We start from the raw sequence: 26,274 nt of genomic DNA on the forward strand, positions 1-26,274 counted from the left end.
CCCTAACCTTGAGTGGGTCCTCCAGCCTCACATCCCCTGATCTCATATGGTAAGCAGAACTCCAAAATGACCCTCAATATACCCACCACCTGGAGCACACACCCCTGTAGAATTCTCTCCACTTGAATGTGGGCAAGATTATAAAATAGGATAAGGTGTCACCCCTATGATTAGATTACAATGTACGCAAGAGGAAGGGATTTTTCATGTGTAATTAAGGTCCCTAATCAGTTGATTCGAAGTTCGTCAAAAGGAAGATTATCCTGGGTGGGCCTGACCTAGTCAGGTGGTCTCTTTTAGAAAGAGTCCAGAATCAGCTCAGGCTAGTTAGAATGGAAACGCTGGAAAGGGTGTGGGGAAAGGGGAGCCCTCCTACAATGTTGGTGGGAATGTCAAGTGGTGCAGCCACTCTGGAGAACAGCATGGAGGTTCCTTGCAAAACTAGAAGCAGAATTACCGTATGACCCAGTAATCCCACTCCTGGGCACATATGCAGCAAAAATGCTGAGTCAAAAACATACATGCACTCCAATGTGCATCGCACAACTAATCCAATAATCAAAATATGAAGGAGTTCCCTAGCAGTCCAGCAGTTAGGACTCAGCACCTTCATCGCCCTGCCTGGGTTCAACCCCTGGTCAGGGAGCTAAGGTCCCGAAAAGATCACAAGGCAAAAAAGAAAAAACCAAAAAAAAACCTGCTACAGGAACTTCAGTCACACAACCGCAGGAAGTGAATTCCATTCAACCTGAGGGAACGGAAGTGCATCTCTTCCTGATTGAACCTCCAGATGAGGACCCAGCCAGCCGACTTCTTGGTTTCAGGCTTGTAAGACCCCTGTTGAACTGTACGAGATTCCACGGTAAACTGTGAGATAGTAAACACGTGTTGTTTTAAGCCCCCGTGCTTGGGGTAACTTGTTATGCAGCACAGATAGCTAGGATGCCTTGTAAATCACTCTGCACTGTGAAACTCACAGAGGGGTCGTGCAGGCGATGCTTCCTAAATGCCTCCTCACTGTCTCCCCTCCCCTGCTCCTGACAACCAGCCAGTCCCCTAACATAGACCCATCTCCCTCCAGGGTCCCTTTTGCTCCCCTTTCCTCCTCTCTGACCTGCTTCTGGGTGGACTGTGCCATCAGCTCCTACCACTGGTTCCCTTCCCCCGAAGTCCAGTTTCTACTTGGCCCCTTTCTAACATTCAGAACTGCCCTTGTCCTTCCTCTGCTCAGAATTCTCCGATAGCCCCCTCTTACCCTCAGGGGAAAAAGCTAATTTCCTCACTTGTGTCCTTCTGGCAAGGTCACTGGTCTCATCTTATGCCATCCCCACTGCTGCTTCCTACAAGGTAGCCTTTTTATTTTATTGGCCATGCTGCAAGGCTTGCAGGATCTTAGTTCTCTGACTAGGGATTAAACCCATGCCCTCAGCAGTGAAAGCACAGACTCCTAACCACTGCACCACCAGGAAACTCCCCAATGCCTCCTGCAAGCTGGAGTTATTTTTCCCTACCACGTCCAGTTCCTTCATGCTTTCAAGGTTTCTGAATGTGGCTTCCTTTTCCGGACTCCCTTTCCATCGCTCAGCCATGTGACAAACCCTCTACTTGCTCTTAAAGATTCAACTGTGTTGCCTCTTCTTCCAGGAAGCCTTCCCTGACGTCTCAAGGCTGCATCAGGTGTTACAACTGGGCTTCCTCCACACCTGGTAGTGTTCCCACTAGGGCACAGTCACCCTGCATTGTGACTGGTCCAATGGTCGGGCTCCCGCAGTAGAGCCAGGAGCTGTTCAGGGCAAGCAGGGGTCTCGTTCACTCTGGTGTCCCCCAGAACCCAGCCCTGGTAGACAGGAAGCTGTGGTTCATAGATGCAGAATGAATGGATGGATGAAGGAATGAATGAACGACTCAGGGAGTGAGTGGCTGCGTATTTCAGGGTCCCTTACCCCGCCAGCAGTCCCTGCCCAACCCCTCTCCCCCGCCTCACATCCTGAATGTGCTTTTTCCCAGGTGCCCGAGTGTTTCTCATCAACAACAGCTGGGCCCTTTGTGTTTCCTCAAGAGGAACAGAGCGCTGGTGGCGTGTTTTCCCGCTGTACCAGGAAGAGAAGATCAGCGTTTCTAAAACGTCCTCATTCAGGGTGAAGTGGAAATATTCCAGCGCTGGGGAGTCAGGTGGCCCGAGTTCCAATCTTTGCTTTGCCTTGCCTCCCTAAAGGACCCAGAACCAAATTATTGCTCTCTCTGCCCCTTCATCCTCTTGTCTAAGAAGGGATTGAGGGGTGCAAAGTTAGTGATTTCTCTCTCTCTGGTTGGGGTGCTCTACGGCTGTGATTCGAAAATCACGCCTCCTTGGGGACCTCCTTGGTGGTCCAGTGGCTAAGACTCTGCCTTTCCACTGCAGGGGATGCAGGACTTGATCCCTGGTTGGGGAGCTAAGATCCCACATGCTGCGCGGTATGGCTAGAAAATAAAACCTGGGCTTCTCTGGTAGTCTAGAGGTTAAGAATCTAAGGCAGGGGACATGGGTTCGATCCCTGGTCCAGGAAGATCTCACATGCCATGGAGCAACTAAGCCCATGTACCACAATTCCTGAGCCTCTGCTCTTGAGCCAAGGAGCCAAAACTACCAAGTCTACACACTGCAGCTGTGGAAGCGCGCATGCCCTAGACTCTGCTCTGCAACAAGAGAGGCCACCGTACTGAGAAGCCCGAGGGAGTAGCCCTTGCTCGCCGCAACCAGGGGAAGCCTGAATACAGCAAGGAAGACCCAGTGCAGCCCAAAATACATCAACAGATACATCTTTAGAAAACAGACAAAGAAGCAAACAAAAATCCCACACCCAAGGGATTCTGGCAGGGCTCATTTAGTGACTGTGAAACTCCCGAAATTATGTACAAAACTTTGTAAATATGGGTATTGCTTTCTGGGGTTTTTATCTGGTGTTCAAAAGGATCGCTAATCCCCTATGAGTTGAATCACTTTTTAAAACTGATTTAGCAAAATATCATTTGTGTTAATAAAAATAAAGGTTAAAAGAAAAGCAGGAGAGAATATTTAAATGAACAAATAATGTCTAAAGAAGGCTTTTCTCCACCCCAGCACTAGTCACTTCTTGGACAAGATCATTCTTTGTGTGTGTGTTGGGGGGGTGGGGGGCTGTCTGTGCATTGTAGGCCATTTACCAGCATCGTTGGTCCCACTATATGCCAATATCACGCCCTCCCCAGTTGTGACATCCAAAAATGTCCGCAGACATTGTCGGATGCTCCCTGGAGGCAAATTCACCCTGAGCAGGGAACCGCTGATCTAGAAGAAACTGATAAAAATTGTTCCCCCTGGGGATCAAAACTAGGATTGAGAAAAATGAGAAGAAAGTTATTCTTTTTTCTTTCTATCCTTCTCTGGCTCTTTAAATTTGAAAATCGTGACTAAGTATTACATTTGTAATAAAAATGAGTTTATTGTTAAAGTAAATTACCTCCATTCAAGGGACCACTGCAGAGCCTTTGAAAAAAAAAACAGGCCAGTCTCTGCATCTGATAGATTGCCTCCATGGCATACAGCAGCAATGATGAAAACTTTTGCCCTCAAAACCCCTCTCTACCCTTAAAAATTGTAGCAGACACCAAAAAGTTTTGTTTGTGCCTACCAACATTTAGCATATTCAAAATCCAAGTTCAAAATATTTTAAAGTATGTATTGTTTAAGTAAAGTAATAAATTAAAAAAAAGTAATAAATTCATTGCATGCTAGCATAAATAAACTTACTTTAGTGAAAAATAACTGTTGTGAATACTTCTGCTCAGTCACTCAGCCCAGCCGTATCCAACCCTTTGCAACCACATGGACTGTAGCCACCAGGCTCCTCTGTCCATGGAATTTTCCAGGCAAGAATACTGGAGTGGGCTGCCATTTCCTACTCCAGGAGATCTTCCCAACCCAGGCATCAAACCCATGTCTCTTGGGTGTCCTGCATTGGCAGGTGGGTTCTTTACCACTAGCCCACAGATTTACCTGTATGAGGGCTCAGAACACTCCCTGGCGGCTCAGTGGTAAAGAATCTGCCTGCAAAGCATGAGATGCTGGTTTGATCCCTGGGTCAGGAAGATTCTGCTGGAGAAGGAAATGGCAACCTGGTCTGGTATTCTTGCCTGGGAAATCCTATGGATAGATGAAGCTGGCAGCCTGCAGTTCATGGTGTCACAAAAGAGTCAGACATGACTGAGCAACTAAACAACAACAACAATATATATGCTTAAATATGCATGTAGTGTTCCCGAAATTATACAGTAAAAGATGATAATACCTTAGGGCAAAGGGTATTTCTGGATGCCAAGAAGTCAGAAGTAGGACAGGCTTTTCACAGTATTCCTTCCAAAAAAATAAATCTATATGGAATCCTACTGTATTTTTGAAATGTAAAATTTGAACCACCAAAAACATTAACTTAATTTTTTATTTTAACAAACATGGACTTGTTGTTGTTAAGTTCCAGACAAAACTCAGCAGATACCTCAGCACTTGCACCACAACTGCTAATCCTGCTCGCAAGACAGACAGCACGAAACGAACAGGATGGCAGACAGTACCAATCGATGGGGGACAGTCTTTCCCACTGAGCAGATCCTTCTCAACACTGTGCTTCCAAGTGGCCATTAGGAATCAATTCATCTTGACGAAGAAGCCAAAATGCATTTGCCATTCCCAATTCTTGAGCATGACCTCCAGAAATTCCTGAAATCATTGAAAATGACTCAGAGTATTTCCCTCAGGGAGTCTGATCCTGCTGACTCTTAATTCTCTCCTGCTAACCTACCCCCACCACTGTCTCTGTTCCCGAGGGATTTCGGGATTTGGAGTTCTGCTACCCCACCCCCCTCCTCTTTTTTTTTTTTTTTAACAGAAAAAGAAACCGAAGCCCCAGAGATTAAAAGACTCGCTCAAGGTCACAGAATGAGTTTGCATCAAATTCGAAGTAAAATATAGCAGCTGCTAGGGTAGATGCTGGAATTTGGCAGAACTGGGTGTGAATGCTCCTTTGCATCCTTCCAGCTGGGTGACCTTACCTCCCAGAGTCTCAGTTTCCCCATCCTCAAAATGGGGCTCTTTGGAATGCCTTGCTTAGAGGATGTCTGGGAGAAACCAGTGAGCTGATAAATGAAAAGGGCTCCGCACAGCATCTGACACCTAATGGCAGCTTGATCAATGGGGTCGTGGCCATTGTAGGATGTCGTAGAGGCTGCAGAAGCTGTTCTGATTGTCCCCTAGAGGCTAAATCTAGGAGAGACGAGGAATCCAAGTGCTAGAACTGTGTTTCTTTTTCAGTGTATTTCAAGAATAAGCTTATCAAGCATTTAGGATGTTTGCAATCCCTCAGTGTAGTAGGTGGGATCACAGACCTTGGAATCCGCTCTGAGCCTCCCTCCATCACCTGTAAAATGTATGTGTCTGTGCCCTACCTAAAGGGCTTCTGGGAACGTCTCCTGAGATCATGGATGGCAGCGAAGTGTGTGGCTTCCCATACATAGTAGATACAATAAATGATAGTAGTTATCTCTCCATAGTGTCACCAAGCATTAGGAAAAGCTCCTTGGTGCAAAAGAAAGGAAGCTTAATTTTTGGAACCAGAAGAACCTAGTTCCAACTCACGGCTCTTCCAGTTTCCACCTGTGTGACCCTGGGTGAACCATTTCACCTCTATGGACCCAGCTGCAAAAGGAATCCAATAAACTCAATGTGCAAGCTCAGGGAGGAAATTAAATGAAGCAGGGAATGCTCTGGCTGGCCATCCGCTGGTTAGGACACTGCAGAGAGCATGTCCTGGTGGAGAACTAAGATGCCCCCATGCACTGGGGCACAACCAAAAGAAAAGAACAACTTTTTTAAAAACGAAGCAAAGAAAGTGAGTAATAACAGTTCTGTAAGTGGTCATTATCATGCGTGCTGTGTGCTCAGTTGTTTCCGACTCTGTGTGACGCCGTGGACCATAGCCCACCAGGTTCCTCTGTCCATGAGAATCTCCAGGCAAGAATACTGAAGTGGGTTGCCATGCCCTCCTCCAGAGGATCTTCCCAATCCAGGGATCAGTCCCAATCCATGTCTCCTGCAGTTCCTGCATTGGCAGGTGAATTCTTTACCACTGAACCACCTGGGAAGCCCTGGTCAGTGATACCAAGAGTTAACTTTTATTGATCCTGACCTGTGTCATTTGCTGTCCTACTCGCTTTACATGTACTGAATCATAAAGTGAGATTGTTAATAACTGTGATGATTAAGCAGTTTAACAAACAACTAACTTTATTCTGTAGCACCCCCCCCGCCCCCACCACACACATGTATACCCGCTAGAGACCTAGACTCGTCCTCTGTATCCAATGCCCCCACCCCCGGACAGGCAGAGAAGTGTTTGAAATAAAGTTTATTGAAGTTTCTGTCGGTATTTACATATGATACACGGTAAATAACAGAGCCAGGCCCCCCACCCCACCCCTCCCCCCATCTCCAAAGCCCCCCCTCCCCCCAGCCTCGTTAAAAATCGCTGCGTAAAGACAGGTTAACTGCTGCAGTCCCCCCTCCCCCCTCCCACCTAAGATGCAAACTAAAAACCCGCCGTCCCTCCCCTGCCCCCCTCCTCCCACCCAGGGGGCCTGTCTGGTTCCGTGTACAATACTGTGCTACCTCGCCCCTCCTCCCCTAATAAGGGAGTGAGTGAGTTTCTGGTGAAACCCCCCCATCTGTCCTAGGAGGCGGACGGACCCTTGAAAGAGGCCAGAGTTGGGGGATCTGAGATGGGGAGGGGGACTTCAATGAGGGGGGAGGTGCCAGAAAATGGAAGACTTCGAGGTTTGGGGGGTGTCGACCCCCGCTACTGCCTCTCCCTCCCACGACGGGGCCTCGAGGGGGAAGAGGCGAGCACAGGCGTGGAATTGGCGTGGAGGACTTCCCTCCACCCTAGGGTCTCCATTCTTGTCGCGTGGCGTGGGGGGGCTGGATACACCTAGGGGGGCTTTGGATGAGCAGGTGGAGAGGAGGCCTGGAGGCAGGGGAGGCAGAGGAAGAAAAAAGAAGCCAAGGTCAGCTGAGAGAGAGCGAGAAAACCGTTAAAGAGCGCCCTTGAAAAGACAGGTATCCTTCAGAAGGCCGAGACGTGTCCAGCAGGTGAGACAGAACGGGGTCTCCCGTGTGTGCAGTGGGGGGCGGGTGAGGCCAGATTAACCATAGCCGGGGCCTCCGGGCCCCCACCCCACCCTAGAGATGGGGTGGGGGTGTGGGGTGGAGCAAGAAGGGCCTCCCCCGCTTCACTCACTGTACGCGAGGACCACGAAGGTCTGGAGGTGAGACCGGGCCGAGAAAGGCTAGCCGGGGCAGAGAGGAGAAGAGGATGTTTGGCATTCCTGGCGGCTGCCAGAACCTACTCTCCAGCCCAGAGCCCCCGGCCGAGGCGAAAGGTAACTGGGGCGGTTTGCACGGAGGTGGGCGCGCTCGGCCCCTGGGCGCAAAGAACCCGGAAACCTGGGAGCCTTTCGGCGGGGGGGCAGGGCCTGATGAAAGGGGCGTGTCTTCCAGGGGGAGGAGTCATCTGGAAGTGGAAGGGACCAATGAAGAGGAGCGGTCAGGAAAGAGGGCGGGGCTATGGCGGCTGGGCGGGGCACCAGGGAGAGGGCGGGGCCACGGCGGCGAGGCTGGGCTAACGCGCGCGCAGTTTCCTCCCCGCGGGACTAGGCGTCCCTAGGACTTGCGCTGGAGCCGCGCGGTCGCGACGAGACCCGCGAGGAGGAGGAGGAGGAGGAGGAGGAGGAGGCAGGGCGCTCCGGGGGCGGGGCCTCAGCAGGGCGAGGTGGAGATATGGAGATGGTCGGGGTACTTGATGGCGGGAGGGTAGTTCTGCGTCATCTGTATGGACACATCGCTGGAGATGTCCGAGGGGCTGCGGCCGCGGCGCCACGCCTCGGGCTGCAGAAACTGGCCCGAGTAGTCGGAGCAGTCGCTGAGACGCGGGCGGTAGAAGGCCGGGTGCGGGCGGTACATCTCCTCCTCCGCGTAGCGCTTGGTGAACAAGTACACGGACATCACGCCGGCTCCCTGTGACAAGGCAGGACCAGAGTCCCCGAGGCTGGCCCCGGGCTACCCCCGACCCCAAGGCTCAAGACCCCCAGCCCCGCCTCTCCCAGGACCCAGGATTCCAGGCCTCCAGCTTCCTCCTTTCCCAGAAGCCAGGAATTAGGGCCCCGGCCTCCTCCTCCCTCCCCACCGCCCCCCCTCCCCCATCCAAGGAGTCAGAGTCCCCCGCTTCATCCTTCCGGATATCTGGGAGTCCAGGCCACCCCCCTTCTCCTCCGGAACCCCAGGAGCTGGAGGGTCTGGTCTTCCTCCTGGACCCAGGAATCGCGCATGCCCCTGCCACCGGTCCCCATTCAAATCTCTGAAGTCTGGGCCCCACAGACATCACCTCTTTGAGTAGGAAGGAGGACGCTGCGAAGGCAAAAGACCACCCATAGCGATAGTGGAAATACTGTTCCGAGCTGCTGGGCCTGTTCATGACCTCGTCGTTGATGCTGGAAATGTAAAGAACCAAGCCCACCACCAAGGAGAGGCCTGGGGGAGTAGAGGGATGCCCTTGGTCCACTAGCAGTAGACCCCTTTCCCCAGCCCCAGGCCCCCTGCATCCCACTGCCATCTTCTCCCCCCACCCCCCACCCCATTCTATCCTGGACTGTGCTGTGCTTAGTCACTCAGTCGTGTTGGACTCTTTGCGACCCCATGGACTGTAGCCCGCCAGGCTCCTCTGTCCATGGGGATTCTCCAGACAAGAATACTGGAGTGGGTTGCCATGCCCCCCTCCAGAGGATCATCCCAACTCAGGGATGGAACCCAGGTCTCCCGCATTGCAGGTGGATTCTTTACTGTCTGGGCCACCAGGGAAGTCCAAGACTACTGGAATGGGTGGCCTATCCCTTCTCCAGGGGAATTTCTTGAGCCAGGGTCTCCTGCATTGCAGATGGATTCTTTGCAGTCTGAGCTACCAGGGAAGCTCCCATCAATTGAAGTCCCTTGTGGACTGGTCCTGGGCTGGGTGCAGGGAGTCTAGAGATAAATCAATAGCCTCCTCCTCCCTCCTCCCACCCCTGCATCCCTGATCTGCCATCCAGGGGCTCACAGCGCAGTTGGGGAAGGCAAATATGGACACTGGCCAGCAGTCACATCCATGGTGACAAGTACTGTAAGAGAAATGGTAGCACAGAGACTTCCCTAGCGGTCAGTGGTTAAGACTGCAAACTTCCATTGCAGGGGGTGCTGGTTTGATCCATGGTCAAGGAACAAAGATCTCACACATACTGTGTGTGCACCAGAAAAATTAATTTTAAAAAAATTGCAGATGAAATAGTAGCGTAAAGATCCATAGGTCTAGAAAAGGCACCAAAGCCACCTGGGGGTAGGAGTGGAAGGAGTCAAGGAAAGTTTCCTGGAAGCTGGATTTTGTCCTAAATCCCAAAGGATGAGGCACAGGGAAGAATGCAGGAAAACCCTGATACCACCCCAGGCAAGGCAGAGGGACTAGCATTGTTCCAACCAGAATTGGAGGGGGAACGCTAAACTGATCCATCCATGCAGCTAAAAAACATGGCCCACAGCCACCAGAAGTGAAGCCAGAGAAGGTTGGGCAGGGGCATTGTCATGATGAGCCTCAAATGCCAGTCTGAGGAGCTTGGCATTGATGGCGAGGGCACTAGGGAGCCACGGAATGTTGGGAGCAGAGGGAGGACAGGGCCAGACTGAAGTGTTAGAAGATCCTTTGGGGGCTGATAGGTTGTGGGAAGGGATTGGAGGGGAGAAATGCTGGAGCTATGATAGGCCCACAGGGGGGAGGATGAAGCTGAACTGAGGCTGTATAGATAATAACATCAATAACAACAACAATAATAATAGCAGCTGCTTGTGTAGGTCTTGCTCTGTGCCAGGCACCATTCTGAGTGTCTTATATGCATTAACTCATTCAAACCTCACAATAACACTTTCAAGTAGGTACAATTTTTATCTCTGTTTAGAGTTGAGAATATAGAGGTACAGGGAGAAAATGGAGAGAAGTCTCATTTGAGAATTTTTAAGAGGCAAGTATCACTTCCTTAAGCTGAACTTTCTTTTTCTAACATATATATGTATATAAAATAAACATATATATTTTATATGAGTGGCATGTGGGACCTTAGTTCCCTGACTAGGGATTGAACCCATGCCCTGTACACTGGAACTTGGAGTCAACCATTTGACCACCAGGGAAGCTTGAAGGTGAACTTTCTTTTAAACCGTAGCCATACAAGGGTGGCTTGCAGTGGGTGTATGCTCAGTCATGTCTGACTCTTGGCAACCCTGTAGCCCACCAGGCCTCTCTGTCCATGGGATTTTCCAGGCAAGAATCCTGGAATGGGTTGCCAATTCCAGGGGATCTTCCCAACCCAGGAATTGAACTCATGTCTCCTGTCTCCTGCCTTGGCAGGTGGATTCTTTACTGCTGTGCCACATAGGAATCTGTTAAAGGTGGCTTAAGGAGGCAGTAAAATCCCTGGCCCTAAATTAATCTCCATAATCCTCATTAGCACCTTCCCCTAGAATCCTATTACACAAACAAACATCTGTGTGTCCATCACACCCAGAATAAATCTGAATTGCTTCCACTGCCTACGAAAGGCGTTAACAAAAAACGACCCCCCCCCGCCCCGACCCAGGGCTAAATCCAGCCCACCCCCTGTTCCTGTATGGTCTACTAGCTAAGAATGACTTTTATATGATTAAGTGGTTGAAAAAAAAAAATCAGAAGAAGAGTATTTTGTGGCATGTAAAAAGTATAGGAATTTCATTTGGCAGTTCCTCAAAGCGTTAAAGATAGAATTACCATATGACCCAGCGATTCCACTCCTAGGTATTTAGCCGAGAGAACTGGAAACATATGCTTACACAAAAACTTGTGCAGCAATGTTTGCAGCAGCATTATTCATAATAGCCAAAACGTGGAAACAACCCAAATGTCTATCAACTGCATGGATAAACAAAATGTGGTATAGCCATATAAAGGAATAGTATTCAGCCAAAAAAAGGAATGGAGTGCTGATTTATACTGCCACATGGTGGAACCTAGAAAATATGCTAAGTGAAAGAAGCTCGATGCAGAAGACCACATATTGTACACTTCCATTTATAGGAAATGTCCAAAATAGGCAAATCCATAGACAGAGAAAGTAGATCAGGACTTCCCTGGTGGCTTAGTGGTGAAGAATCCGCCTGCCCATGCAGGGGACACGGGTTTGGTCCCTGACCTGGGGAGATTCCACAACTAGAGAGGAGCACCCACTCGTTGCAACTAGAGAAAGCCCATGCCCAGCAACAGCTGCAGCCCATAGGGTCACCAGGAGCCAGACATGACTGAAGCGACTTAGCACGCATGCACACAATGATATTAGGCTGCAGGCAAGCATCATCAGAGGTTGTTAAATCACTGAATGACAGAATCTCCTCGTGGAATATCTGTTCATTACAAAGATACTTTGGAAAGCCCCCTTTATCATCAAGGAGCCTGAAAGATACCGTTTGAACCAAGTGCCTGAAGCTAACATTACCAATAGTGGGACAAACGGACACCCCGACCTCCTGATGGGATCACACCACCACTTCATTTATGTAGTGTCCCTGCTGGAAATGTGTAACCTGGATCCACTCCAGGAGAAAATGTGGGGCGTTTTACAAACACTGGTTGCATTCTTCAAAAATAAACGTCAACATGAAAGATTTTTTTTTTAAGGCATAGGAACTATATAAAAGATGAAAAGAGACACATCAAGGACATGCAGAGCGGAATCCTAGCCTGGATCTTGAATCAGGGGAAAAACGGACCATAAAAAGCAGTGTGGGGACTTCCCTGATGGTCCAGGGAAGACTCTGTTCTTCCACTACAGGGAGCTTGGGTTCGATCCCTGGTCAGGGAACTGGGATCCCACAGGCCCCGGGGAGCAGCCAGTGGGGGAAAAAAAAAGGTAGTGTGGGTGCTGTGGAGCAACTAAGCCGGTGCATCACAACTACTGAAGCCTGAGAGCCTAGTGCGCATGCCCCAAAACAGGAGCAGCCCCGGCGATGAGAGCGCTGTGCACCTAGTGAGGAGCCCCGGCTCGCCACAGCTAGAGAAAGCCTGCAAGCAGCAGCCAAGACTGAGAACGGCCAAAAATGTTTAAAATATCAAAAAAGGCAGCGTGCAGACAACTGATGAAATTTGAATATGGATTGTGTATTAGCTGTAAAACTGTATAAATGTTCAACTTCCTGAATTGGATGATGGTACTATGCTTAGGAAAGGAAATATACTTGTCCTTAGGAGATATCTGATGCTGATGTATTTAAGAGTGAAGTGTTTCTAGTGTGTGTAAAATGGATAGTTGGTGAGAAGATGCTGTGTGGTACAGGGGGCCCAGTCTGGTGCTCTGGGATGACCTAGAGGGTGGGATGAGGGGAGAGGAGGGAGGCTCAGAAGGGAGGGGACATGTGTATAATTATGGTTGATTGTCATTGTCGTATGGCAGAAACCAGCACAACATTGTAAAAATTAAAAAACAAAAAAATTTTAAAAGGGTGAGGTGTTTGCAACTTATGTTCAAGTGGTTATCTATGGTAATATAATGTATTAATAACATATAGATATATGCCCATATACACACATATACTCCAATATTTTGGCCACCTGATGCGAAGAACTGACTCACTGGAAAAGACCCTGATGCTGGGAAAGATTGAAGGCAGGAGGAGAAGGGGACGACAGAGGATGAGATGGTGGGATGGCATCACTGACTCGATGGACATGAGTTTGAGCAAGCTCCAGGAGTTGGTGATGGACAGGGAAGCCTGGTGTGCCGCATCCATGGGGTCACAAAGAGTCAGACACGACTGAGCGACTGATCTGAGCTGACTGATATACACATAAGACAGAGAAAAAGACAAAGGTGGGGGACTTCCCTGGTGGTCCAGTGGTTGGGAGTCCACCCTCCAATGCAGGGACACAGGTTCACTCCCTGGCCGGGGATGATCCCATATGCCCTAGAGCAACTGAGCCCATGAACTCTGGAGTCCGTGCACCACAATGAAGACCCAAAGCAGCCAGAAATAAATGAATAGTGATAATAATAATAAAAAAAGACAAAGGTAGCAAAACGTTAAAACTTGGTCCAGCTGAAGAACATGAGAATTCTTTGTGCTGTTCTTGCAACTTTTCTGTACGTTTAAAAATTTGCCAAAACAACAAATTTTAAATGAAACAGGTGTCCCCAAACAGGAATTCCACTCCCTGAAGATTCAAAAATGTTACCCTGCAAATGGCTTATTCATTGTAAAGAGAAAAATGTGCCTTTTCAAAGGAGAGCTCTAATGATCACCCCCTTTACCAAGGGGGTGCAAACATTTTTCCACTCCTTGTGGGAACAACTTGACATTATTTGCTACCTGAAGTGATGGGCTATAAAGAATATGGCACCACTTCTAAATCTTACCAAACCTACTTAACTAGAATCTAATCAAGTCTCTACCTTGGACATAACTGCCGGTTACAGAAAATACAAAGGAAGAGGAAGAAGTCAAATGATGCCATGAGGAAACAATCAAACAGAGGCAGGATGTGGGGTGTTCTACAGGACATCCTGTCTTATAGATTTCAAAAGGACAATGGTATGAGCCAAATTATAATACTTAAGCCAGTGATTAATCTTAACATCTCAAAAAGAGAGGCAAACAGATAGTGTTATGTCTACTGATGCAATGCAGTAGGACTTAATAACACCGCCTATCTATGAGGTATTTTTGCCCCACTCCCCCACCCCCAAAGTCAAACCTGGATCTGATCTACAATTTTACAGGAAAACACAGAGTGGATGGACATGTTAAGATCACAACACAAGGACACAACAGAAAGATCAAAAGTGTGGAGATTACATGAGGCAAATGACTAGATATCTTCAAATGAATGGCAAGAAAAAATAGGAGAGGGACTATTAGAGATTAAAAGAGGCTTCAGAGATCTATCAACTAAATGCACAAGTGGAATTTGGATCCTGGTTTCCAACACACTAATTGTAAAAATTTTTAAGAAGGCATTTATGAGACAAGTGGGGAAGTTGAACTCTGGCTAGATATTAATTTATATTAAGCAGCGATTCTTCATTATTTGGGCAGATAATGGCAGTGTGGCTATGTTAAATAACAAAGTACTAATTTCTTAGAGATATACTGAAATATTAGTGGATAAGATGATTTAATGCTGGAGACTGACTTTAAAATCCTGTAGTGAAGTGCAGAAGGGAGATATGGCAAGTTTGACTAAAAAAAGCTTCGCCATATGTTGATAATTGTTGAAACTGAGTGAAGGGTGCATGGCACACCACACTATCCTTTCTATATTTTCATAATGAAATATATTTTAAAAGTCAGTGTTGTAAAAAATATAGTATGAGAACTAGTCTAGACTAAAAGAGAAATTAACTAAATGCAATGCATAAACTTAGACTGAATCCTGTTTCTGCGGGGAAAGCTATAAAAGGCATTCTTAGAATGACGAGGACAGTTTGAAAATGGAATGGATTATATTATGGAATTATTGTAAAATTTCTAGGTTTAATAATGGTCTTGCAGTTATGTAGAAAAATGTCATTACTCTTAAGAGATGCATATTAAAATGCTTAGTGATGCCTGCAACTTACTTTCAAATGGTAAAGTTAAAACAGAGTGCTTGCGTGCTCAGTTGCTACAGTCGCGTCCAACTCGGTGAGACCCCGTGGACTGCAGCCCACCAGGCTCTTCAGTCTGTGGGATTCTTCAGGCAAGAATACTGGAGTGGGTTGCCATTTCCTTCTCCAGGGGATCTTCCCGACCCACGGATTGAACATGCGTCTCTTCCATCTACATGCATTGGCAGGTGGGTTCTTTACCACTAGAGCCACCTGGGAAGCCCAGGGGAGTCCTTTTAATCCCACTCCCCTCATCCAAGGATGGTCAACTATCAGATCATGTCTATTTTCCTTCCTGAATCTCTCATAAATCTAAAATCCCTTTGTGCGTCCCCAAGTCCTCTAATCCAGCTGAGGCTTATTCCCTGTGCCTGTTCCATTGCCTTCAAACCCATCTCCCTATTTTAGATACTGTTGTTTCTTTCTTTTCTTATTTTTGCCACACTTCGAGGCATGTGGGATCTTAGTTCCCCAGCTAGGGATCGATCCCACACCGCTTGCATTGGGAGGTGAAGTCTTAACCTCTGGACCGCCAGGGAAGTCCTGTATGTTTTTGTTTTGTTTCAGATACTGGTTCTTTCTAAAAACCCATACCAGGGAGTTCCCTAGCAGTCCAGTGGTTAGGATTCTGCCCTACCACTGCAAGTTGCCCGGGTTCCATCCCTGGTCTAAATAACTAAATAAAACCCATATCAGACTCTGCCCTCCTCTTGTCAAAATCCTTTCTCGGCACCCTAGTATCCATGGGAGAAAGTATTCGCTCCTCAGTCTGATTATCCAGGCTCTTTTTGATCTGAAAACCTGCAAAACACTCCTGTCTCACCTCAAGGCCCATTTCACATTTCAGATCTAAAAGACAAACATTCTCCCTACAGAGAGTCAGGAACAGGGTTGATGAGAAGGGAACAAACGTTTCTGAAGAGAAGGAGCTTTCTGTTGTTGCTTTTGCTCTTGTTTTTGTTTTAATGATTGAAAGTTATCTAAAAACAATGTCAGAAGCTGTTCTTGTCATTCTTTCTCCTTCCTGGGCATTTTACGGTGACTCTGGTTCTCTAAAAATAACCTTCTTTCCCGTTTTTTCCTCCTCCCCTCTTTTTTCTCTCTCCTTCCCTCTTCCTTTCTCTGTAATCCGGCCTTCTCCCTCCCCCCTCCACTACATCTGCTCAGAATTCTTAGAGCACAGAAGGCAAGAATCACCTACATTCCAAGCTGAATAGAACAACCTGGATTTAGAACAAAGAATTTCAGGACCATGGAGAGCTACACGGGCGGCTACCTCAGTCTTACCGCTTTCTAGGGTCTTAACGCATGCTGTGAATTGCATCTCTGTACCAGGCACTTTTCTCTCTTTACTTGAAAAACTCCCCCTCGCCCTTTCTGCATCAATTTAGATGTCACCTGCTCTTGAAATTCTGGTCCCTCCCACCCTCTCCAGCACCCTACTCTGTCAGCTTAAAGCATCTTCCCTTTTCTCAGAATGCCTTGAACTTTCCTTATCAAGGATCTCTTCTACAAATATTTCATCATGGACTTTGTACCAGCAACTCATCTAGGCTCTGAAGATACAAGCATGAGCATGTCTCTGCCTTTTATTTATCTATTTATTTGGCTGCACTGGGTCTTAGTTGCAGGACTGGGGCTCTTTCCTTAGTTGCAGCTTGTGAACTCTTAGTTGCAGCATGTGAGATCTAGTCCCCTGGACAAAGATCAAACCCAGGTCCCCTGCACCGGAAGTGTAATGTCTTAGCTGCTGGATCACTAGGGAAGTCCCTTCCTGCCTTTTGGAGTTTACATTCCGGTGGAAGCAGGCAGAAAATGAATAAGATGACGCTAGCAATAAGTGCTATAAAGCAAATATCAAATAGGGAATGTGATGGGTAGTATAGTGGGGGCAAAGCAACATTGGGTACCATTGTCAGAGAAAGAAAATCTGAAGAGGGAAAGTTGGGGAATTAGGAGAAAGAGACTTCCAAGCATGGAGGGTTAATGCTTGCAAAAGTGAGGTTGAGATTAGCATTTCAAGGGCAGTGCAGCAGTGGAGAGAGTGTTAGTGAGTTAGGAAAAATGAGACCAGAAGTCTGAGCAGTAGCCAAATCATGTAAGACCTTGTAAGTCAGCATGAGGAGTTGGGATGTATTCTAAGTGCAATAGAAATGCATTGAGGCACTGAAGGGATTTAAGTGTTGCGTGACCAGCATTGATGGGCATGCAGCTGGGAGCTGTTTTGTGGCTGACTGCATGAAGATTGCCATTTAAGATTCAGCATGTCACCAGTGCTCAGTAAGGGCATGGCATAGAAGATGTTTCTGTAACTGTTTGATGAGTGAATGAATGAAAGAGCAGACACATGGAACATGTTTGAGGAGCAGGGGTTAATATGAGCCAGGCACAGGAAGCTTGCCTCATCTGACCTGGAAAAAGAAAACCAATGTCACTCCAGCCTCCTCCCCCTTCTCTCACCAATCACACCCAGTCAGTCATCTGGTTCTATTGATTCTTCTGTCAACATCCTTCTTTCTCAAAGCCATCCAGTCACCTTTATCCTCCCATCTCCCTCCCCAGCTAGAACCTTATCTGCTCCTGCCTGGACCACTGCATAAGCCTCCTCCACTTCCAATCTCTTTCCTTTTAATCTGTTCCCAACACAGGACCCTGAGGGATCATCAACACCCTATCCCTCCTGCCACTTTCTCCAAAACTGAATGTCAACATCGTCATTTACCAGACCTTGGTCAACTCTTGTCTCTTTCTAAGTCTCAGTTTCCTCATTGGGAACATGAAGTGGTTGCACTACTACATTCCATTCCAAGATCTAAGATTCTGGTACTAATTCCACCCTTTCCTTCTTTTCTTTCTTTCAGCTAGCTGGGTCTTAGATGTGCGTGTGGGATCTTTGATCTTTGTTGCTGGCCATGTGGGATCTAGTTCTCTGACCAGGGATGGAACCCCGGGTCCCCAGCACTGGGACCATGGAGTCTTAGCCACTGGACCACCAGGGAAGTCCCCCGCCTCTCCTCTCTTCTAATCCCCTTTGTCTTTATGACTTTTAATTGCGGTGAGGCAGTAGAATGCCAGGGTGAAAGACCGGTCTGGAATCCCGCTTCCACTGTGGAGCAACTGAACTTCTGAGAGCTTTCTGCTTCCTCAAATGGAAAATGGGAATAAAAATAGTATCTGCCTTATGAGGTGAAGAAAAAGAAATAACTTAATTTGCACAAAGCACTTAGGACTTCCCCAAACCGTGGCACTCAATTAACTGTTTTCTATTATGGTTGCTGTCGCTACTACTACTATTCATGACTGTATGTGAGTATGCATTTATTTATTTAAAACTACCACATGCTGAGCACTTACTGCTATAGACCAGGCCCTGTGGTGGGCCTTCACATCCATGATCTAGGCCAGGGGTCGGTCAGAAAACTATTGGTCCCACTGCCTGTTTTTGTACAGTTTGCAAGCTAAGTGTGGTTTTTACATTTTTTTTTTTTAATGGTCAGAAAAAAAAAAGAAAAAAGAATAATAAAATCTCACGATCCATGAAAACTAGGTTGAATTCAAATTTCAGGCTCCTTAACTAAGATTATTGGAACACAGCTAGGCCCACTGCTTCCCCTCTGGCTGCTTTGGCACTCCAACAAAGCCCAGACTATTTACTGTCTGGCCCTGAGCAAAAAGTTTTCCCACCCCTGACCAAGGCTGCCCAGTCAACAGCTCCAGAAAGGAAGGCTGTGGCTCACAGGCTAAGTGGCAGGATTTTAACCCAGGTCTTTCTAGGTTCACAGCAGCATGAACCTTCAGCCACTACAGGCTGCAACCTTGGCTATCTCTGGTGGGGTGCATAGACGATAGTCTATAAAGTGAAGTTCAGGAAGTGGGGTTCAATGCCCCTAAATTACTCTATTGTTACATCAGAGGCCTGATTTCCAGCCCTGACAACACCAACTGATACTTAACTTGACCTTGGGAAGTCAGGTCCTGATGCATTGATATAAGCATGGCTTTTGGGATGAGAACACCCTTGATTCCAATGCCAACACTGTCATTTATCAGCTTTATCGCCTCTTTGGTTTCCACTTCTGTAAATCACGAACAATAGGATTTTCCTTCGAACATTTCAGGTGGGTTGAATCAAAGTCCCCATGCTCCCTACCCTTGCCCCACTTTCTGTCTCTCTAGGCTACAATTTTTCCATCTGACACTCTGAAATGGTGATATGATACTTGTCTTATTTTAGCTTGGTGTCTGGCTCTGCATGCTGTGATTCAAGTTTGCACGGAGGTTGCACCCTGCTTTCCTGGGGAAGAGGTCTTGTCAGGTTAGGTTGGAGGCACGGGGGAGGTTTAGCCCAGAGAAAGCTGGGTGAGGAGCCGGGAGGAGGCTGGGGGAGGGGGTTTTTGAAGATCCATCTCCAATTATTTGCAGAGCTGACTCCAAAGATGTGGCCGAGTGCAGGCCCCAGGGGACGTAATGGGAGCAAGACATACATCGGGCTTTGTTCATAAAATATCAACTGAATTAAAAGGGCCCCAACGGAGTTTAATTAAATCATGTTGAAGTAATTCGAATTGAACTGAAGAACTGAGTCAGAATAGATTGGGGTCAGTTGAGCCAGATTGATGGAGTTAAGTATGTCAGAGCAGAGGTGACCTGACCTGAGCTGAGTTGGACTGAATTGGACTGGACTGAGCTAAAATTTGGAGGATGGGAACACTTCAGAAAGAGCTCTCCTCTGGAGCTCAGGACACTTGAGTCCCTAGGGAACCAGCTTACACTGGTATCTCAGGCAACTCCCTGCACAATTTCAAGACCCGGTATCCCTATTTTATCAAATTAGTTCTAATAATAACTCCAGGACAGAGATGTTATGAGACGTTTGTGAGATTGCTCATGCAAAAGAGCCTTAGATCTCAAAAGAAAAGATAACTATAAACAAACATTGAACTCTAGCTAGTGACAGGCATGGTAAAGAATCTAGAGTCAAGAGTACTGATGCCTGCAACTCGCTCTGAAATTCATTTTTAAATGATAATAAAATAGATGGATGGATGGGTAGAAAGATAGATGGACAGGTACAGGATAAAGCAAATCCTGTGATGTGGTAATGATCAACTCTAAGTGGTGGGCACAGGGTTCTTTCGACTTTTCTGTTTGAAAAATGTTCCAGTAATACTTCGCGCAGAACATAAAGAGCCTTGCAAACTGTTAATTGCTAAAATATCAGGAGTGGTTAAAAATACAGCCTCTGGAGGCGAAATGTGTGTGGTTGAGTCCCATCTCTGCCTCTCACTGGTTGTATGGCCCTGAGTAAATGACTTCATTCCGCTGAGTGTGTGTTTCCATAACTGTAAAATGGGGTTATTAATAGCATTTACCTCACAAGGTTATTGTATCAGAACAGAGCCTGCCACCCAGTTAGCACCCAAGAAACGCTCACTGAGAAATGCTCCATTCCACAGAGCAGCAAAGTGGGGCTCAGAGAGGTTCTGCAATTCCTTCAGGATTACCCAGCAAGGAAGTGGTGGTCTTATTGGAAGAGGAGCCCCAGGTTCCTGGCACCTGAAATGGTCCTGGAGCTTGTCAGTCCTTTCCTTGGGCTTACCTGAGAGGATGAAGAAGATGCCGGAAACGAAGGCCAGAATGGTCCTCTGCGGGCGGATGTGGCCAATGTTGCTGATGACGAAGGCGGTGAACACAAGGAAGAGGCTGACCATGGGGAAGGGGGTGGCTGTGCGCACTGTCTCTGGGGGAGGGGTAGGAAGAAAGACGGAGGTCACCTCTGAATCCTCCTCATCTCTGCACCCCCTCGCCCCTTTCTGAAACTTCCACTGCTGGCCCCACCCCCTCGCCCAGGCCACACCTCCTTGGTTTGACCCCACCCCTTAGCCCTTGACTCCACCCACTCCCAGGCTCCGCCCCCTTCGACCTGGCCCCGCCTCCTCACACACCCACTCTGCTTGCTTTCAAGCCTGCATTGCTTCCCTTCCACTCCATCCCTTTTCTTGTGTGCGAGACTCTGCGACCCCATGGACTGTAGCCTCCCAGGCTTCTTCGTCCAAAGGATTTCCCAGGTAAGAATACTGGAGCGGGTTGCCATTTCCTCCTCCAGGGGATCTTCCCGACCCAGGGGATGAACCCGCATCTCTTTACGACTCCTGCATTGGCAGGCGGGTTCTTTACCACTAGCGCCAACTGGCCTGACCTTTTCCCCAGGACCCGTCCTGTCACTCTGCCCCTTGGTTGCCTAACCCTCCCATCCCCCTGCTTCCCCTCACTCAGAATATTCTCCGTGTTTTCCGTCACCAAGTTGATCTCTGGTTCAAGGAAATATTCTGAGGCCACGCAGCGACCCTTTTCCCGGCCTGGGGGAAGATAAGAAGGCAGGGCGGTCAGGGGCAGGACGCACAGTCAAGAGACCCCAGGATGGGAATGTTCTGGGGATTAGTGTCTGTCTATTCTGTATTACTCTGTACTTCATTTGTGCTCCTCTTAGGGGGTCACAGAAGGGTGTGGGCAGGAGTCTGGCAGCTCCTATTTCAAGTTGCCCTAGTTGCAAGTTGGTTGGAGGAAGACAAGCTGGAAGCCAGAGTCTCTAGTAAGAAGGGGTTATGGGCCAGGTCTCCTGGATCCTTAAAGAGGGAAAGGTCTGGGGGTTGAGGTGGGAAAGGATTCCTAGAATGAGAGATGTCCGTAGTAGCTGGGAGGCATAGATATTGTTTATCCTTCCCATTCAAAAACGGAACTGTACAGGAGACAAGTTCTGAACTAGGATTACTGTTTCTCTGGGGCGAGGGGCTCCAGGGGGTTACTGGGGATTAGGGACCTGGAGATTGTGTGATCGTTCGGGTTCTTGAATCCAGGGACAAAAGCGCTAGAAATTGAGTGTGTGTGTGTGTGTGTGCGCGCGCGCACGCGCGCTCCACTGCTAAGTCGTGTCTGATTCTTTGCAACCCCATGGACTGCAGCCCGCCAGGCTCCTCTGTCCATAGGATTCTTCAGGCAAGAATCCTGAAGTGGGTTGTCATTTCCTTCTCCAGGGGATCTTCCTGACCCAGGGATCAAACCCGCGTCTCTTGCGTCTCCCTGCACTGGCGGGCGGATTCTTTACGCAATGCGGCCACCTGGCAAACCTTAGATATAGAATCTCCAGGTAGACATGTGACTGTCCAGGAGAGACACGGGTTTGATTTCTGGGTTTCGGGTACCCGTGGGAGGGAAGTGTGGATGAGGACTCTCAGGTGCCACGCAAAGGCAGGGACGGTTGACTGGTGGGCAGGTGAGGCCTGTACCTGCAAAGAAGCAGACTCGCCACAGGCCAGCGTGCAGCGCCATCTTGACCTCCGTGGTCTGGTTCTGCGGCAGCACGGTTCCCTCCTCCATGTACAGCCAGTAGTCCGTGCTGACGGCGATGCCCACGAGCAGCAGGCCGCACGCACCGAACACGCTGCTCAGCAGGGTCAGGGCGCGGCTGCTGCAGTGACTCATCCTCAGCGGCGGGGGGCGCCCTGCGGGGCCTGAGGGACCGGGAGCTCCAGTGGAGAGCCCCGCTGGGGCCGCTAGAGTCCCCCAGACAGCATGCAACCACGGGGGACACCGGCCCTGGGTCAGAACCAGCAACCCCCCGAACGGAACTCTCTCCTATCTGCCCCCTGGGCCCTGACCCGTGAGTCCAGCCAGGGTTTGGACCAGTAACTTGTCTAGAAATCCTAACCTAGGCCACCAATCCCGACTCCGTGCCCGGACCTGACACCCTGATCCCCCTTTTTTGACTCTTAATGGGAACCGGAAATCCCCCAAGTGGGTCGCTAACCAGGGACCCTAATCCTGTACCCTGGCCTTGACCTCAAGCCTCCCATTCTAGTTGAAATCTTAAAAATATATATATATATATATATATTTATTTGGCTGAGCTAGGTCTTAGTTGCAGCTTGAAAACTCTTAGTTGTGGCACATGGGATCTAGTTCTCTGACCAGGGATTGAACCCGGGCCCCCTGCACTGGGAGCACAGAGTCTTAGCCACTGGACCACTGGAGAAGTCCTTGGACTCTTCTCTTGACCCTTAACGTCCAATTCTAATGCCAAGACCTTGACTTTCTAACTCTGGTATGGTGCCTTGACCTCAAGTTGGCATCCTAATCTGAAATCATGGACGACAACCCAGATTCAAGATTCCAGAACATTAATCCCCCACACCATCCCAAATCCCTGCAAGCCTCTGAACCTGGGGTGCTAGAACTCCATCACAGGCTGCTGGCTCCCAGGATATTGGGGTCTAGAGACCTGGAGCAGAGTTTTGGCTAGAGACTTCAGAATGCCAAAACCTTGATCTGGGAATCCTCCCCCCACACCCCCACCTCTCAGTATCCTATTAAGAGCAAGTGACCATCGTTCAATAGGAATCAGGGCTCTGAACTCTAAAACCCACATCAGGAAGTCTGCAATCCCCATTTTCGTTACAAGATCCCTCAAATCCCCTCCCAGAGAACCTGGACTCTAGCTCCCCCAGATAAGGCTTCCAATTATAGACCCTCTTCAACCTCCAACCTGGAACCCAGATCCCCCGAACCCTGGACCTTCAAAACAAGAGAGCTTCCAAGTTCATGGCTGTGGCCTCAAAAAGTCCAATCTTAAATCTGGAGATTTCCTTCCAGGGTGCTCCTAATCCCTTAGCCACCACACTCACCCTTTCCTGAGAATTTCTCCCTAAACCACACAGTCTCATGATTTGGGGGACTCAAACTGGGATCCCCATCTTATCTCAACCGGAGCCCTCAACCTACCTGAGTACCACGATCTCCATCACCTTTTTAACTGTGATGGTTAAGAGCCCTAACCAGCACTCCCCCCCACCAACAATGCGGCCAAGACTTGAGCCCCCACTCTCCTTGACCAGAATTCCTGGAGCCTTGAAATTGAAATTCTTTAAACTTGACACCACCCGGATAAGAACCCTGGAGCTTGAGACAACCTTCATCCCTGTCTGGGCCCCTCCCCAACCCCAGCCTCTAGGGATTCCACCCCTCCCCGCCCCCCCCCCCGCCTCACCTCCCCCCACTCCCCCCACCCCCCCACCTCCCGCCTCCTGAGGGATTCAGGAGTCTGAGACCGCCGGAGCTCCGACCCCCGCCCCATAGCTCCAGGGCTTGGTCGCCAGCTGCCTGCTCTCCTTCCAGTCGGCTCATCTCAGAAACCAGCGTCAGAACCCCTGTCTCGCGGGCTGCCTCCGTCCCAGGTAGCTGACCTCAGCTCCCCTCACTGGCTCCACCGACTCAGACGGCTGGGACGTGGCCCACCGGCACCCTTCTCACTCCCGCTTTGGGGTGCCCCTCCTTCCTCACTCGGTTCCTCCACACTCTCAACGGCCCGCCCCGATCTCCTCATTCGCCTCCAACCGCCAAACCTTCCCCCTTTGGGACCCCCCTCCCTTCCCCAGGCCCAAAGCCTCCTTCTTATCCTTCTTTATCCCTGCCTTTCCTGGATATAGGCTTTTGGATCCCCGGGGGTCCCCATTCTCCAAGCCCCAAGTCCAAACTCCATCGGCCCTCAATCCTGGGGAGACGTACGCCCTCTTTCCGGGGACCCCTCCTCAGACTCACAGCCGGCCCTTCGTGGGCCCGGGCCCTCCTCCCTCACCAGGACCGCCTCCCTCGAGGATCCGGCCCGCACCCTCTCCCGTGCCCACGGTCTCCGAGGTTCGGAGGCTGAGAGTACGGTTGCCCCGTTCTGGGACCCTCGGACTCCGTCCCCCCGGGTTCCTCAGGCCTAAACATCCCTCCATCGCCCATTGCCCCCCGAACTCGGGCGTCCGATCGCGGGCATCTCATCCCCAGGAGCCACTCAGCCCCGTTTAGTCCAGACCCCCAGCCGCCTCAGGAGGACCCCCCGCCCCCCACCAACCTGGTTCCCGGACTCTCCCCTCGCGCTCACCTCGCTCAGGGCTTGGCGGACGCTCCGGGCCGCGGGCCCCGCAGCCGCATGACCGACCCCGCGGCTTCCCCCGGCCGCCGCCGCCGCCGCCGCCACCGGGGTCGCCGGTGCCCGCGCCCCCCGCCCCCGCCCCGGAGCCCGGCGTCCCGGCCCCCTCCCGGCCTCCCACCCCCCCACCCCCCGCGCCCGCGGCCTCACTCGGCGGACGACGCCGGGAGCTGGGACCGGCGGCCGCTCATTGGCTACTGCGGAGGAGGGGAGGGGCAGGAAAGGAGGAGGGGGGAGATAGGATGCGGGGAGGGAGGGAGATGGGCCTCGAGAATGGGGGAGGCAGGGAGCGAGAGAGAATAGAAACAGAGGCAGGGGAGCCCGAGAGGGGCAGGGGCGCACGGGGAGGCGGAGAGGCTGCCCAGAGCTGAGACCCGGAGGCTGTGAAATTCTGAGACTCCCGGGTCTGGAGACTGGAGGAGACACAGAGATGGCCTGGAAGAGACAGAGAGATGGAGAGGCAGAGACCGGATCTAGGCAGGCCCCCTCTTCCCCCAGGCTCAGAGATTCTAGGCTCCTGGAAGTGGAGAGGTCACAGAGAGACAGGCAGACTGTCAAAGGCCTTTGGGCTGCGAGATGCTGAGGCCCAGAGACCTTGAGGTAGAGAGAGAGAGACAAGGAGGGAGAGAAAGAGGGAGGGACAGAGAAAGAGAGGAGAGACCCTGAGACGGATAGACAGCAGGGGCGGTCCTGGGGGTCCCTTGATGAAGACTGGGGCTCTGACCAGGCGTGGGGGCGCAGCCTGGGGTCTGGGCGGCTGGAGGAGACGGGAGGGGGCGTCCCGGGCCGGGGGTCCCCTGAGCGGCGGGCGGGCGCAGAGCGGAGCCGCGTCCTGCAGCCGCCGCGGAGCCGGGAGCCGGGCCAGCACCCCCCCACCCCCGCCGTGATGTCAGCGGGGCCACTCTTAAAGGGGCAGGCCGCCCGCCGAGGGTCGGAGCCGGGGTTGGGGGCCGCGGGCACGGATGGGGGCCCCGCGGCTGTGCTGGGGGGGGGGAGACAGGGGGAGCCCCAGCATCCAGCCAGACCGAGTCTCCGGAACCCGAGTCTGCGGGGACGAGGAGACGCCGGGGCTCCCCGAGGGAGCCTGTGAAGCTTTGGGGCTCAGTCCCCTCCAAACGCAGACAGAAGCACACCGTTCCACGGGCCTGTCCCCATCCAGGGACTACACTTCCCATCAGCCCTGGCGGCGGCGGGGGCCGCGCCTGGGGGGAGGGTCTGCCACAGGGTCCGCTGGGAAGTGTAGTCTATTGGGACTGTCCCCTCCACGCCCCTCACTCGCAAGTGGGTCAAGGGAAAGAGGCCCGCAGGGTGCGTCTGTCCGCCCTACGCCTCACGTCGCTGAGCCTTAAGCTCACAGGTTTCTCTGTCGTACGGTCTCTCAATGGCAGGGCTGCCTCTGTCTTCCCTCTTCCGACTTCCCAGCCTCCGAGACTCAGCCTGTCCTGTGTGCCTGGGAGCTTTGCCTTGCTCCGGGCAAATGTGTGTGGGCTTGTGTCTCTGTGCTCCCGATCTCTGCCTGACACGCTCAGCTGTCTGTGCGTACA

At 50.4% G+C, this 26,274-nt stretch overlaps 1 protein-coding gene across 2 annotated transcripts; it reads right to left on the minus strand.

Moving 5' to 3' along the window:
• Positions 1-6,404: 6,404 nt before the first annotated feature.
• Positions 6,405-25,563, minus strand: CACNG7 (calcium voltage-gated channel auxiliary subunit gamma 7). Of its 2 annotated transcripts, none has more exons than XM_043435095.1 (6): positions 24,683-25,563; positions 22,044-22,310; positions 21,030-21,116; positions 20,357-20,497; positions 8,451-8,596; positions 6,405-8,083 (listed from the first exon to the last, which is right to left on the minus strand). In XM_043435095.1, exons 2-6 carry the CDS (start codon positions 22,237-22,239, stop codon positions 7,826-7,828), a joined length of 828 nt encoding a protein of 275 aa, XP_043291030.1. In that variant the 5' UTR covers positions 22,240-22,310; positions 24,683-25,563; the 3' UTR covers positions 6,405-7,825. The 2 variants fall into 2 exon arrangements, with proteins under 2 accessions (XP_043291030.1, XP_043291029.1); XM_043435094.1 differs by having other exon boundaries at positions 22,044-22,268; positions 24,683-25,560.
• Positions 25,564-26,274: the final 711 nt, after the last annotated feature.

Source organism: Cervus canadensis, chromosome 18, assembly GCF_019320065.1.
Source record: "Cervus canadensis isolate Bull #8, Minnesota chromosome 18, ASM1932006v1, whole genome shotgun sequence".
Classification (NCBI taxonomy): Eukaryota; Metazoa; Chordata; class Mammalia; order Artiodactyla; family Cervidae; genus Cervus; species Cervus canadensis.

Coding starts and splice junctions, on each gene's coding strand:
- CACNG7 (XM_043435095.1), bottom strand. CDS start 22,239: ATGAGTCACTGCAGCAGCCGCGCCCTGACCCTGCTGAGCAGCGTGTTC. Junction 21,117..22,043: donor GCGAGTCTGCTTCTTTGCAG/GTACAGGCCTCA, acceptor ATCTTCCCCCAG/GCCGGGAAAAGGGTCGCTGC. Junction 20,498..21,029: donor AAACACGGAGAATATTCTGA/GTGAGGGGAAGC, acceptor CCCCTCCCCCAG/AGACAGTGCGCACAGCCACC.